A 15,918-nucleotide genomic window follows, 5' to 3' on the forward strand; every position below is an offset into this window, starting at 1 on the left:
GCCAAAATAAATACAGCTGAAACTAACCCATGATAGCAAAATTGGAAAAATAAGGATTCAGGGTAGGGGGAGAGAAAGACAGTATGTTGCTCAGTGAACCAGTTTTGAGCTTCCTTCTGCAATAATAATAATCCTCACTGGGATTCTCTCAACAGGTACTGCCTCTTGTTTGTTTCCACAATGCAAGCCAAACAGTTCAGATGGAAAAGTTTTTTGTATAATATCTTGGATGACCTTGAGTCTAGATTTAGTCAACAAATGCTCATTGAGTTCTTCCTGTGTGCCAAGCGCTAGAATAACACACAATCCTGGCACTCGAGTGGATCACAATGAGGCAGGGCTTCAGAAATGTGAACTCTAACACAGTGTGAAAAGTGCTATACCAAGGGAAGGAGAAAGTGCTATTTGTGGGCACTGGGTGTGTCTGGGGGGGGGGGGAGATGGCATTACCTTTTCCTGAGTAGGGCAGGAAGGCATCACAAAGGAACCAGCATAAAATTGTACAGTTTGAAGGATGAGAATACACTTAGAAGGATGTTAAGATAACTTTGGGAATCTGAAAGCCTACACCTCACCAGCTTTCAGTGGCTGGCTGTGCCCCACACCTTTGGTTGCAATAGATATTAGACAGTATATGTTGAATGCACTTTGTTATTTTCTGAGCTCTCAATGGGTCTCTAAGATAAACTTGCAATAAAGTTGGAAAACCTATACCTCAGGAGAATAGTCAGGTACTGAATTTAGGAGTCTAGTTTCCCTTTACCTGTAGGCTTTTTATAATAATGTGCAAATTATTGAGGCTCTCGGGGAAGTGAAATGGCTTATTATACCAAGATTATTTTTTTAAAAGTAAAGTTGGAATCATTATACATATGAAATATATCCCTTCTAAAGAAAAAGTTCACTGTTCCTCTTTACTGGCAGTCATCCCTATGTTTTCTCTCTGCTCCTAATACCTTCCACTTTTAAATTCTCCCAAGAAATAGCATCGCCCAAGCATTTCCGACTCAAGGGCATATGCTTACATATTCACACACAGTTTAAAAATTATAATACATGGACTATTTTCAGTGCCAAATGTAGCTGTAATTATATATTTCTTTTGGACATGTAAATACTTTATCTCCCTCAAGTTTTCCAGAACTCTATTGGCAGACAATCTTTTTCCTTTTTCTTTCCAGAGCATCGAATACAATTTCCTGAATAAGACATTCAATATACCTGGTTGTGGAGGGCTCACCCTTCCCCGACATAGTCTTTGAAAATAATTTAATCTCCTTTCAACATAAAACCACCTCTGGCTTCTTTTATTTTTGCTTATTTCCCTACAGAAGTATTCCATTTCTCACCCTAAATTTCTGCTTTTCCTTTTGCCATCATATCTCAAAATCCTATGGAAGGTAAAAAACTATTTTTAATGATAATCTACTATAAAAGTCATCCCATATTGCCTTCAGGATAATAAAAGTTCTGTTCCAGGCACCAAAAAATGAAAGAAGTCAGTAATTTTACTCAACTCCATTTGCCTACATATAGCTCTCCCAATTAACTAGGTTGTTTAAAAGCCAAAGCACTTTAATTAGAACTGCTTTTTTTTTTTTCAAATGTAGTAAGACAGTGCACAATATTATTTATTAAGAAATCCTTTTCAGTTTGCTGATCAACAGAGTATAGGAATTTGCTGCAAGCATGCAAACTGTTTTCAGCACATACAATATATAATGCAAAGTATTCTTTACATTGAGCCCTCAGCAACTGACCTCACTCACGCATGCATGCATGTACATACGCACTCTGTGTCCAAACGCACAAAGTTACCGACATCTTGAAAGAAGGAATTATCACAGCTTCCTGACTCTCAAAGTCATATCTGTAACTGTACCAGGGGCCAGCTGCTGATGCTACAGATATATTTTGCCAACCTGTGTACATCCTGGTAGGCCAGCAAGTCTACCACACCTTGTAAAGATCCTTGTTTTATGAAGTCCTATCATTTTCTGACCCAGAGTATCATATCCCACAGTGTCAAATGAACTTTATGTATTGGCATATGCTCCCCCTCCAAACATTTCTACAGAACTCTTCCACCAGACTGTTAGTACAGATACCATTATTGCAAGGGTTCCTTATAGAGCAGCGGTTCTCAACCTGTGGGTCGCGACCCGGTCGCGACCCACAGGTTGAGAACCGCTGTTATAGAGGATCTGATGCTTGGGCACCAACTCGTAACATTTGGGTTACCGATTCCCAGTGAGGGCATGCAACCGTGCTGGGAAGAGGATGGAGGCACACGAAAAAAAGACTGCTGGGAAACAAGCCTTTCCAATGGCTTCAGGGCACCTATGATCCAGGCAGCACTGGGTTGTGGCAGGGATTCACCAAGCAAGGAGGGCCAAACCACAGCCAAAGATGTGGGCAGGGGAGGCACCAAGTGGACCTACTAGAACTGACTCTGATGGCAACAGTGCACCCTCTGGCTGCTTCCAAGAGAGAAGAGTGCGGCCCCAGTTTGTCAGACTCTCATTACTGCCCCCATAGTTTAAGAGTTCTTAAGCAAATATGCACCAACCAAGCAGGAAGAGAACTAAATAAAGACTTACTGATATATGAAAGGAGAGTAAAGTAAACCTATTTAGGCAAAGGCTCCTGTTAGTAAATGAAAACCCACCCCTTCAATGGTTACTTCAATTGCCACCATTATTAGCTATCCAGAAATTTACCCTGGAAAAGAGAGGATAAGATCCAGACAGGATTTAACTTTTGATATTATCTGTTATAAAGAAAAGAAGGAAAGAGCCAGTCACAGTACTCCACTAGAAGTGTTTTCTGTTGAACCACAACAGTGTCCACTCAGTTACTGGTATACTTACAGTTATCCAGACCGGAGCAAAAACAATTAAAAAAATCCTTGGGAGCGAAAAGCAAAATATTACAGAAACCTAAGAAATTAAAGAAAATCACATCACTAGGGATTGGCCGCTTAGGTATTTGAAACCGAAAGTGAGTATCATGGAAGAGATCTACATAATAATTAGCTGCCGAGTTTTCTCCTGTCACACACTCGCAAATGGGGTATTTAGCATTCAGCAGACTTGTTAGCGAATAAATGCCCAACTGGAATTAACTAGCACCTCATTCTGGAAGGCTGCACTTGGCAAAAATGTAATATCCACAGGGCGAAGCAATTTGATTGCTGGTGTACACCACGGGCGGTGCTGTGCGTCACATTCTTTAGAACAACACGTATTGCATCAAATTGCAGAGCCACGGGTCCACACCACCTCGCTTCAACAAAGTGCACAACCTGCAAAGGAAGGGCGGACTTTCTAGACCCCCCGAGATATCACTTTTCCAAGCTTCACTGTTGGCCTATACTTGAAATACAGTGAAGCTTTGCCGTCTCACATGCATGCAAAAGAGCTTCCCGGACCGGGGGCTCAGTGACACGGGGCAGGTAAGGAAGCTGGCTAGGCAGCAACAGGTCCCTCTGCAGAGACTGGTCATTTCATCCTCCCAACAGGAGGCACCCAAGGCGCCCTATTCGGTCGGTGCCTCTCCTTGCACGCACTATTCCTGTTATGTTTCTTTAAATTCAGTCTGCTTCTTCAGGAGACTCCCTGGCAAGTGAAAACAGCAGCAAAGGTAAAAGAATGCGGAGAATTTGGCTGCTGCCCTGCAGTATTAGGAGGGACAGCAATTACTCAACTCTCCTAGTGTCAGAGGCAGAAATGAGCATGTGAATTTCGGCAAGTTTTGGCCTGTCTTTGCTCAAGCTTTTTCTCTCTGCCTGTCACCCACCTACCTCACAGTCATAACAATTAATGAAGTACATGAGAAAATGAAGGACGAGTCAAAGCGGCAGGCGAGCACAGACATATGAGAGAGGCATAAATTCCACCTTGAGCTTATATTATATTAGGTCAGTTAATAAAGCTTAAAGATTGCCAGCACGTAAAAGATGGTCACTAACTTCCCAATAGATAATGACGTTCTGCTGTCCCCACTGCCTCCACTAAACATAACTAAGGGAGAAAACTCTTGCTGTTCCTCCAAGCCCTTCTGTCGACAGCATCTGGCATAGAAGGTAGATAATACCACCTTCTCCTTCTCTGGCTCTGCACAAGCTAATATCTGATTCCTGCCCAGCTCTCCTTTTGTAATAAAAACATAGACCTTATGACCAGAAGGGCCTTAAGATAGCTGGTTCAGTTCCCCTGCCTTAGGTAGGTAACCACTTAATGCCCTTTTGAAAATTAAAGCAAAGTCAAGGGAAGTCAAAGAGGTTTGATTTCAGTTACTGAGCTCCTAAGGGAGGAAGGGGGATCTGGAAGCCATGGCTATTTTTCCCCCTTTTATCAAGCCATCCTCATGCACAAGAATTTTGTGATATTTACCTTTCTGAGCAGCCTTAAATCCTTCTCATAACAAGCTAGAATATACACAAATCCATTTATTCTTTTGATTACAATATAGAATTTATTTGACCCTTCACTTTGTCATACATAGTGGTAATAAATGAGAACTCAATGGTTCTGAAAAAGAAATAGCATACTAAATCTATCTCTAACCATTTAATAATCCTTCCACTCTGGCTTTCAGAGATAAAACCGTTGACGATCTATCCCTTTTTTCTCACTCAGAATGTAAATTGCTGACACTTTTTTTTTGCAAAGCTTCAAACTATGGAAGTGCAAAACAATAGGAAGGTTTTCAAGATCTGCCTTTGACAAGATGATGGAATGCTCTTCCTCTGCAGATTATAAACACATCCTCTGCAGGGACGAAGCCCACACATCCTGTAGGGATGATCCCTCACAGGTTCCAGGGCTAAAGTGGTCCTACTATATATATTCTTAATACTAAAAGTCTAGTTCCGGTCAAACTTCCTCAAGGTAACTTTGCCTCATTTTGGCAGGTCTTTCAGTCTTAAAAAAGAGGTATAATAACCCTCCCATACCGAGATGCCTGGTTTCATCACAGCTTGTGAACAGTTTTGCTCGTGGTCTTTGGATAACAAGCTAAATAAGTTACCTCTTGTAGACAGGACTTTGCAGGCTCGGATTTCATTCTGCCCTGCCAGAAATTCCTTTCTGTTTTGAATCTGAGATGTTTGTTTATGGTTTTTGTTTTGAAATGCTAAATAAGACAGGCACAGTCTCTGGTTACAGCCTACAGTATAAATTTTTTTTTTTAACCTGCTGTAGCCAGAATGACTGGTTGCTAAGACTCAGGGAAAATTTTCAGAGTAAACTCTTCAAATTATCTTCTCAGGAACTTGAAATGTAAAATGACAACACCTGAAAATATAATTAACACTCAGTTTTTTTCCTTAAATGCTCATAAGACAAATGGTCCAGCGTATTTCAAGTTAGGGTGTCATTTTTCGATTTGACAAACATACACTTAAGTAAAACCCTGAAATCTGGAAGTTCACCTCATCTTGCGTGTATGGTTACTAAGTACTAAAGTGTTAATTCCTAGGATTGTATCTTCATCCAGCTCTTTCTCCTTGTTCCATAACAGCAATATAAAGCATTGGCCCGGTGAGTTCTCCATCCCTATTTACTGGATAAAAGTAATACTTACTTCCAGGCATGAAGGAAGAGTTATAGTTCTGTCTTCCTAAAGTGGGACCACACCTACATTAGGATCTAAGGAGACAAAAACATCAGATGTTTTAATTCTATGGTGTTCTTTTCTAGCCTGCCATTTTTGCACAAAGGTTTTCCAGAGAAACCGCAATGCAAATCCAAGGTAATGAGCAGCCCCAGCCGGGTAGCTCCGTTGGTCAGAGTGCCGTCCCAACAGGCTGTGGGTTCCATCCCCGGTCAGGGCACAAACGAGAATCAAACAATGATGGCATGATAAGTGAAACAACAAATCAATGTGTCTTCTTTTTTCTCTCTCTTTGTCTCTCTCCCTTACTTTCTCTAAAAATCAGTAAGTATATGCATGGGGGCTCAAGAAAAGCAGGCAACACATGAACCCTGGGCTGGCCACCATCTCCTGCTCACTCCCAAGCTTGCCCTTGTCTAGGAGCTGGCCAGACCTGTTATTGCTTCCTTCTATAACCCTAGTGACCCCAACCTGGCTTTGATGATACTTCTAGGGTCTCCAGTGTCTCCAGTGATGTCTGGAAACTCACAGAAAATGTTTAACAAAAGTAAATTTAACTCACTTGCATAAAACCCATATGCCATCAATATTAAGATGTCACCTTTTAAAAAATATTAATTTGAAATAGTTCTCTGGAAGTAAAGGGGTCAAACCACAAACTAGAGCAAATGTCCACACTGTACTGTAACCCCAGAGGAGCTGGGACTTACAGCAGTACTGGGTCAGCCCAATGAACAAGCTTTCTTGGTCCAGAAACCCTGGCCTCATGGACTCTTGTTCTAAGTACTTCACAGATTCTCTCCGACAAGTATCTGAGACCCAACTTTCTCCGGCTAAGTTCTCGGTCAAAGAGACTTAGTTAAGTGTGGAGGAGGTGTAAGAGTGCCCACAAAGTAGATTTTTTAAAAATATATATAGAGAGAGAAAATTAAGAAAAAAAATGAGAAAGACAGGGCACACAGGAGAGGCGCCCATTTGCCTCTCCACCCCTCCGCCGCGCTTTCCTCTCTGTCTCTCTCTTCCCCTCCCGCAGCCAAGGCTCCATTGGAGCAAAGATGGCCCGGGCGCTGGGGATGGCTCTGTGGCCTCTGCCTCAGGCGCTGGAGTGACTCTGGTCGCAACAAGGCGACGCCCAGGATGGGCAGAGCATCGCCCCCTGGTGGGCAGAGCTTCGCCCCTGGTGGGCGTGCCGGGTGGATCCCGGTCGGGCGCATGCGGGAGTCTGTCTGACTGTCTCTCCCTGTTTCCAGCTTCAGAAAAATGAAAAAAATATATATATAAAAAAAAAAAAAAAAAAAATGAGAAAGAATGGAAATTAGAATTAATATTAATTAGCTTTTTAAAATCTATTTCAGGGGTCCCCAAACTTTTTACACAGGAGGCCAGTTTACTGTCCCTCAGACTGTTGGAGGGCCGGACTATAAAAAAAACTATGAACAAATCCCTATGCACACTGCACATATCTTATTTTAAAGTAAAAAAACCAAAACGGGAACAAATACAATATTTAAAATAAAGAACATGTAAATTTAAATCAACAAACTGACCAGTATTTCAATGGGAGCTATGGGCCTGCTTTTGGCTAATGAGATGGTCAATGTCCGGTTCCACATTTGTCACTGCTAGCCGGAACAAGTGATATGACGTCCCCCGTCACGGGAAGTAGTACTGTATGTGAGCGACACCCCGCTTTGCTTTCACCGACCACCAATGAAAGAGGTACCCCTTCCGGAAGTGCGGTGGGGGCCGGATAAATGGCCTCATGGGGCCGCATGCGGCCCATGGGCCGTAGTTTGGGGACCCCTGATCTATTTGGTAGCAGGAATACTGGCCATTATACACATACATGTGTATATAATATATACATAACACACATGTATTAATTCTCTTCAACCTTCACTATAACATTTCCTTGATAGAAAACCATTAAAATTTCATTTTCACAGACGAGGAAACTGAAGCTCCAAATAACTATGCAAGCCGGCTGTTTACAGTTAAGGAAATAGCAAAGCTGAAATTTGAACACGTGTTCACCTACCCCCAGGGCCTATTTTCTATTTGCTAAAACAGCATGCATGTGAGGGAGGAAACAAGACCTTGGTTCTTGCTTGGTGCTACACCCTCCACTGAATCCTTCCTCCTGGTCAGTCAGCATTAGGGACCCTCTGACTTCTCCTGAGAGGCCCAAAGCTCCCTTATCTCAGGGCTTAGCTATGACCGTCTTGGACTATAATGGCTCAGCTAACTGGTATTTCCACCATAACATCTGTGAAAGCAGGGCCCCATTGTATTTATTTTGGTTGAAAAATAATTACCATGATAGCAGGTCTTATTAAATGCCACACTCTGTGCCATATGTTTTTTTCACATGCACTAGCTAGCTTTCTGCCACTTAGAAGTGTGGCCCCTGGTGAACCAGCAGCACTTACATCACCTGGGAGTTTTTGAAAAATACAAAATCTCAGGCCTGACCCGGAAATACTAAATCGAAACTTGCATGCTTCATACGACCCTCCCCCACCCCCACCCCCCCCACCCCCCACCCCCACCCCCGTCAAGGTGATTTGTATGCACATTAAAATTTCAAGAGCACAGTTTTTTTCTCATTTAGAACTCACCACAAATATAGGTGGTATCTGTTACTATTAACAGAGAGAGAAACTCAGGCTTAGAGAACTGGTATCACCACCATGTTGCACAAAATACCAGACCCGTAAGAACTGCTCAGTAAAGACCTGTGAGTGGAAGGACAGCAAGAAAACAGGTAGGGCGCATAAGAAAACAGAGGAATAGACTAGTTACAAGTCTGAACTCTGGTTTTGCCTAGTTGGTACCAACTGTGGTGACAGGTGGGAATGGGGCCCCATGAAAGACAAGCTGTTTCCTTAGATGAGGTCAGGCTACATCCTGTGCTGACCACCAGTGTGAACACTGAGAGCTGGGAGCAAAAGCCTCCAGGACATAATGCGAGGGGAAATGTGTATTACTGATTATAGCAAGGTTAGGTGCCCCTCTTTCCCAAATAAAATACTACTCCACACTTAAAATGCTGATACATTTACAATTCCTACAACTTTGTGCAGAAAATTTCATATCCCTCCTTTTTTACTTTTACCCCAAATATGCAACCTTGGTATATATAGAGAGAGGAGCAAATCACTTCAGAGGCCTTTAAATAGCTTTTAAACTCAATGCACTCATGATGTTGGGGGAGGGGAAGGGACTTGCACTCAATAATTTGCTCCCTTTCTAAGAACCCAAACTCCTTAACTACTGGTGATTAATTGCCCAGGTAGATGAGGAGGAACAAGAAACAGAAAGCACCCACATCAAGTTGTTTCACTTATTCTGATTAGTAGCTTGGTAGTTATTATTTACATTATGCCATTCTTGTAAGCAATTCACAAGGATTCGTTCCCTAAGTTCTTATAAGCAAGCTTATCATTAACCCACTACACAGACAAGAAAAGTGAGATGCATAGAGAAGCAATGCCGATTTAACCCCTGAAACCAAATTTCTAAATATTTGACATCGACAGTTAATCGGGGTTGGGCAAGGGAGGGAGATAAGGATGTGAAACCTGTTCATTTTGTAACAGATGAAAAGGGATATTTATTTATTTACTTACTTTTTTTTTTTTTTTCATGTGGGCCCAAAATGGACACTTACTGGTGTTTACCTTCAGGGCATTCTTAAATGTAGTAAGTTCTGTATATTATCAGCCCCTCCTCTGTCTGTCAGCCAGAGGAGGTCCTGTCTGAGCACGGAGGTTTTCCATGATGCGACCAAGCTCACCGGCCAGGACGAGCAGCAGAGAGTGGGTGAGAACAGGAGATACTGAGGAAGGGACACCTCTCAGTTCACTGCCCACGCTCATCTGCCTCGTGGAACAAGCCAGAACAAAGAGAAAATCACTCTCAAAAGGCAACTCACCATTCTGAACCACAACAAGTAAAGCGTTAAGAATGCAGCCTCATTCTTGGATGTTGGGAAACTCTGTTATGTACCACACGGGCTCTGTGAAGAATGGGGTAGGGTCCCCTCCCCTATCCCAAAGTGTTCCTACTCATACTTTCAAATTCATTCTGCTCACAAAAATTAGGGGATATTTCAAAATGAATATGAAGCGATAAAATATTTCCTAATTTTTGTGAGCAGTATAGTTTGATTTTGAATTCTCCTTTTCAGCTTTGCCACCAGAACCTGAAATGATCATCCCAGATCCTGTGATTCCCAGAACAAATTGTAACCATATATTTCACTCACCAACTAATCATACACAGACTCACGGAATCACTTTTACTTGGCTTGAACCTATGCAGACTTTTTAAGATCTTGCTGCCTTATTCGTCATCTTGATTAAAAGATGTAGAGTGGGAAACTCATCTGAGAGGTCCCCAGGCTCGTGCTGCTCCCCAGCTCCCGCAGAAGGCCTTGTAAAGAGTAGAAGATCAATGAAATGAGTGACTGATTTCTATGCAAAGACAAGTCAGATCTTTGAAAATTCAGCTTTGGAGAATTCAGTCTCTAAGAAGGAAGGCTTTTTAGTTCGTTATTCATGCATGCTTGGCTAGTCCGCTGTTTCTTCTTCAAATAATTGAGCTTTACTAGGGCATCTCCAAAATCCTGATGCTGCCAGTGCCATATGGAACACAGCGTTCCAGAAACCTGCTTCACCCAACATGTTTACTTTACCTTCCACTCACTTTCCCACCTTCTATCTGATGGTATTTACACATGAAGGCGGCTCTGCCATCTCTCATGTTAGTGCCACAGCCTGAAAGATGTTTAAACACACCCACATTTTTCAGGAATTTCACAATTAATGAATGTCTGGAATGTGCTTTGGATTATTCTTCAAAGGATGACACAGTTGCCCTAAGATGAAGTCAATATATTTTCCCTTCTCCCATGTGTCATTCTTTAGTCCTCCTACTCCATTATCTTTTCAGGGTCATCTATTTTATCTATTTCCCCCAACTTCATAATGCTTGTCCCGTGTCCCCAAGCTATTCTCTTGTACATCATCGCATGTGAACCAAGCCCCACAAAACACAAACACCTGCACCAAATCATTAAATACCTCCTAGAGCTGGATATAATGCTTACAGTTAAGCATTGTTTAGAACAATTTTCTCCATAAATTAACCTGTCTGTTCACAACTGCACTGACAACATATTGCTTGTTGACTGTCCTGGTCACTGTTAAATATGTGTTAATAACTGCAAGTGTCTCTAGACTTGCTATTTTTGCTTTCCTGGTCCTATGCAATTCCATTGCCAAGTGTTTTATGTGACTGGACTCCTCAATAACACTGAGGAGTCTGTAAAGCTTGATAGTCAAAGTGAAGGTCAGGAAGTCCTGTCATTTGTATATGTGCAGTGAATAGTCTCTCCATGTTTTGTCAATATTTACTTTTGGGAGAAACTAATTATTTCCTTGTTTACTTGCATTGGTTTCTCTTCCCAAACCCCATTAATGTATTTTTATAGGCCCTCTGCTTCCTTCTCTCTCTGGCATGGAAAAGCTCACCTCACCTAAAGACTTTGAGGTAGAAAATGAAACACATTACTCAGTAATTGTCTTGCAGTGATTAGCAGAGAAACTATAACCTTCCAACGCAACAGTATCAGAAAAACACATTCTGTTCAGTGCTATAGGCACCTAGGAGATATCCTTGATTCATCTACTCATTGCCTTATGAAGAGTGGGTAGAAGAAAAGTTTAAAATACATGAGTAAATAAAAGGAGGATTGTTTTGAAGGTGGCAGTTTTTAGACATCAGTGGTGAAAACACGAAGTTCCATAAATGCTAAGCCACTGAGTAAATAAGCACTGGGAAAAAATTTGGTGCTTATCTGCAGTAGCAATCATCCAGGTCTAGTACAAGGAAGCTCTCAGAGCAGAGTCACTCAGTAGTGATCACCAGGTTCCAAATCACTCTTCTCACCAACCGTCAAACTCAAGTCATCAACGGCTCCTCTGATACTTAGAGAAGACTAATCACACTCCCCTGCAGTTTGCCCCACCCTGTACTAAAGCAGAAGTATTTTTCCACATTAGGAGAAAAAAAATGGTCCTCACTCTCTTATCTCAAAATATAAGTCCTCACTGTCCAATCAAAACATTCTTCCTAGACAATCCCACTTCAGTCATTGTTCAACACTCTGTTTTTGATCTCCCAAAAAGGTCTCCCATCCCGTCTTTTTTGGCCAGAGCTCAGAATCCAAACTTGTTTCTCTGACTTCCAGGTCATCTACCTGGAGGCAGGCAGCCTAGCCAAGAAATAGACCCCTTAGTACGTTGCCAACGGTACAGGAAGACTCACCAAATGACTGGAAATGGGAAAGGGACTTGTGTCCTCTGGGGGACAGCACACACTTTTTGGATTAAGAGAAAAAGAAAACCTTAAGTACAATATGTGGCTCTCGGTTCAATTTTTTAAATGCACTTAGCCAACAACTTTTTTAAAAAACAAATAATTGAATCATGATTTACTTAACAATCTAAATGACACTAAAAAGTTCAAGTGTACATGTCATGTGATTCAAAGGACCCACTCTTCACATTATTTAACCTCTCAGAAAATATTTCTTCTTCCATATTCTTTCTGTGGAGAGCACTCACTGTTCATCCATTTACCCAAGTCAAGTTTGCTGAGAGCCTACCATGGGCTCGCATGTCTCAAAACTTAAGGCAGTGAGCTACTAGTTGGAAGGGGTCTGTTTCTGCACTGATTTATCTAACTCACTTTGTGAACTGCAGTTAAAAACATTATCCCCCCCCCCTACACCTCCCGGAAAGGCAGTATGAGAAGTCACACAAACAAAAATTACTGCAAGCTGGCAAATAGAGCAATGTAATTTGTATTTAAATGATGTTATCCAAAGCAGGTAGGTTAGTCATGATAATATTTCTATAACATGCAATATGTTTTTTTCTCAGTGGAGCCAATTAAATATGAAGTTTTTCAAAAGAGTTTTCATTAACAGATACAACCAGTAGGGGTCATTTTAGTGCAAAAATTGCAGCAAAAGAAGACTTCAACGTGAATAAAATATATCAATTCCTATTCATGTTAGTTATGACAATCATGTTTCAGTGCATGACTCTGAATAAAAATGGAACAGAGGGAGACACTGGCCATTGAGAAATTTCTTGCAAAGTAACAGAAAAAAAGAGAAAGTCAGCACCTTCTAGATAACTATTGACATATAAAGGCTCCTCTAATTCTTAAAAAGAAGAAAAAAGCTTCAGCTATGTTTCCCACAAATCTTGTTGAAAGTGAAAATACTGGAAATTTTGGACACTTTTGAAAATATCTGTCTAAATCCAACCATTATATCATGCCAGGTACCACTGTCCTTCTAAACTTTGGTTTCATGGCTTTAGAATGCAACTTGACTGCTTTTAGAATTCTAAAAATAATAATAACATAAAATGCCCTGGGCACACAATTTTGGTAGCTGAAAACAGGCCTGCTAAATGAAAAGTGTTGCTAGAGAACATGAATTCAGATATAATCACGGCAACAAATATTTCCAAGCGCTTTTAAAGCTAATACCAAGTGCATGAGATGTTACCAGAAAAAAGGAAGCTATGAGGGATCCCATCGTCTCAGAGGAATGAAAAGCTCACCAACAAACTGCCAAAATAACTCTGTACTATGACACGGGGCTATTGTTACCAAAACACTTGATTACTGTGACTGTTCCCTGGGCTCCACATTTCCTTCACCAGAAATGTATCATGAAGAAACAAAACAGGGATTGGAATCTGTAGAACCTCCCCAAGTCCTTCTCAGAGCACAGCAGTTTCCACTGCATTTAACCGTTTCACATTGCTTGTTCTTTTTCACTTTATGGGAGGCTGGCTGAAGTAAACTGTGCACACCAAGTGGCAGGGTTCAAGGATGCATCTTGTAGTCCAAGTCATACAGAATTACCTAGGTCAAACACATGAAACTGTATCAGAAGTTAGTCTCCTGGTCGTTTTTCCTGATGTGAGACATGAAAATGTCCTGAAATGGGACTTAACACTAGGTGAGAGGCGTTTTCATTTCAAGCGCATGAACTCTTCTAGCCCAGTGTCCTCAGAGTGCATGCAGTATGGGTCCCTTCTCTCTGGGAAATGTTCCCACCACTCATTACTGCCCACTAGCTTCCAAACCAGAAAGGCCTCCAGGATTTTCCTGTCCACATTCTAAAAACTGCAGGTATAAATAAATATGCATGTGTGTATTTAAAGAAAATCGCAGAACTGAAGCTTTTTAAACAGACCCATCAAATCCCTAAGGTTGCTACCCTCTTTCCATTACCCCAGTACAATAAACACATGCATACGTAAAGGATGCCTCAGAATAAATTCTTCTTTCTGCCTGCTTTCCTAGGTGCTGGCTGTAAGTAGTAAGGAAGAACAAGAGCAGAGGGCACCTTTCCCTCCTCCCTGCAGCTCCTCCAGAGGTAAGGCTGGGTGGGCTCCTCTGCTCAAATACTAGGATGCCCCATAACATCATTGTCACCCCAACGTCAGGTGAAGCAGGGATCCCACTTTTAACTGGTGCTTACCAGTCCCTGTCCATTAGCCACCTACACCCCGAGAAAAAACCCCAACTCACTACCTGTCTCCCAAACCAGACCAGGCACCCCGAGGCCGAGGCAGACGGGCCAGGTTTAAGGCCAACAGCCGCCCACAGTGGTTCTGCCAGCGAGGGAAGCTCCACTAATCTAATCTCTTTCTTCCTCCATCAATCTGACACCGCGATGCACAATGCTTAGTGGAGAAACCAGAACAATCCTTGCTGTCAAATAAAAAGAAGGGACCGGCACGCAATTGGAAACATGCGGATACCTGATCTTAAAAAGCAGCCACTAATAGAAACAACTTTTCACTCCCAGGTGCAAGCCCCCTCCTGCGCCCCCCCCCCCCCCACCTTCATTCAGGAGAGAAAGCCTTTGACCATTTCAATAGGCAAATAAATGAGTAACCACCGTATATAACTTCCCCTGGGCTGACATTTGTCGGAGTTGAAATTGATTTATATGCAAAGGAGAAGGAAGGGGGTGAAGGAAAAGCGTAAGGAAAAAATAATAAAAAGTCACAGGGAGTAAGCCTGGAGACACGTCTCCGCCAACAGAAGATTTCGCGGGCGGTGTGCGGCACTCAGCTCCACACTGCGCTAGTGTGGGGAGGGAAGCAGGGGTCGGATTTCCCGGAGGGGCTCGCGACAGCCTCTGCAGTACCCCCGACCCGCGGCGCCCCCACCTCGGAGCGCAGGGGCGGGCCACCTCACCCCACCCCACCCACCCCAAGCCCGAATGGTCACACGTGTGAGAGTCTGTGCGCGGCCAGGGGCGATCCCCGACTCGCCTGCCTCCACCTCCGAAATCCAACCTCGCCCGTGGCGGGCCAAGCGTGGGGGGATGCAGTGAGCGGGAACGGAGAGTCGTGGGGGTTCCCTCCCCGGGGCAGGGGCCGCTCCTTCTCCCGCGGAGCCCTCTCTCCTCGGGAAAGTCTCGGCCAAACTTTGTTCAATGCTAGGGGATGGAGTGGGCCAGGTGGGAGGGGGTCCGCGGCAGGCTACCTACCTTCGCAAACGCCCACTTCGTACTCGGTGATGGAATCGCCATTGAGCGGGGGGCGGATGACACAGCGCAGCCCCCGGTCGCAGGCTCCGTGGAGCCCGTAGGCGCCGCCGCAGCTCTCGTTCCTCTGGCGGGCGCACATGTAGCAGCAGCCGCAGACGCCCTGCACGATGCTCCCGGGGCAATTCTTGGGCTCTTCGCACTTGGACTCGTCGCAGGGCAGGCAGACCAGCGCCCGGGTACCGGAGCGCGCCAGCAGCAGCACCAGCCCCAGCAGCGAGACCAAGAGGTGCCCGCAGCCGGCCAGCCCCCTGCCCCCCGCCACCAAGTACATCCTCCTGCGCCGCCGCCGCCTACTCCTCGCAGCCGGGCCGGGAGCGGGGCGGGTGCCCTCCCCTGCGCGGGGCACACGCGCCGCCGCTGCAGCACCCGCAGCCCGCAGTCCTCGCCGCCCCCCTCGGGGCCCCCGGGGCGCGCCTCCCCCCGCGGGGCGAGGCCCCCGCCCCCCGTGCGGGCCGCGCTGACCCCGAGCCCACTAGCGTTGGCGCCAGCAGTGGCTTCCCCTCCTCCTTCTCTTCCTCCTCCTCCTCCGGGGAGGGAGGGAAAAAAAGAAAAAAGTTTCCTCCCGGCAGCTCCGGTTCAACCCAAACTTCTGGCGGCGGCGGCGGCGGCGGCGGCTGCGCTCCGCTCCAGCCCGGGCTGGCGGCGCCTCCTCC

General features: G+C 44.2%; 1 protein-coding gene across 3 annotated transcripts in view; it reads right to left on the minus strand.

Annotated features, from left to right (window-relative positions):
- CRIM1 (cysteine rich transmembrane BMP regulator 1) overlaps positions 1 to 15,672 on the minus strand; it is a 194,904-nt gene extending 179,232 nt beyond the window's left edge. For all 3 annotated transcript variants that reach the window (XM_066378522.1, XM_066378523.1, XM_066378521.1), the window contains exon 1: positions 15,206 to 15,672. In XM_066378522.1, coding sequence (XP_066234619.1) covers positions 15,206 to 15,536 — 331 coding nt within the window. In that variant the 5' untranslated portion in view covers positions 15,537 to 15,672. The remainder of the gene's footprint in view (positions 1 to 15,205) is intronic.
- Between the last annotated feature and the right edge of the window lie 246 nt (positions 15,673 to 15,918).

This window comes from Saccopteryx leptura, chromosome 3 (genome assembly GCF_036850995.1).
Source record: "Saccopteryx leptura isolate mSacLep1 chromosome 3, mSacLep1_pri_phased_curated, whole genome shotgun sequence".
In the NCBI taxonomy this organism is placed as follows: Eukaryota; Metazoa; Chordata; class Mammalia; order Chiroptera; family Emballonuridae; genus Saccopteryx; species Saccopteryx leptura.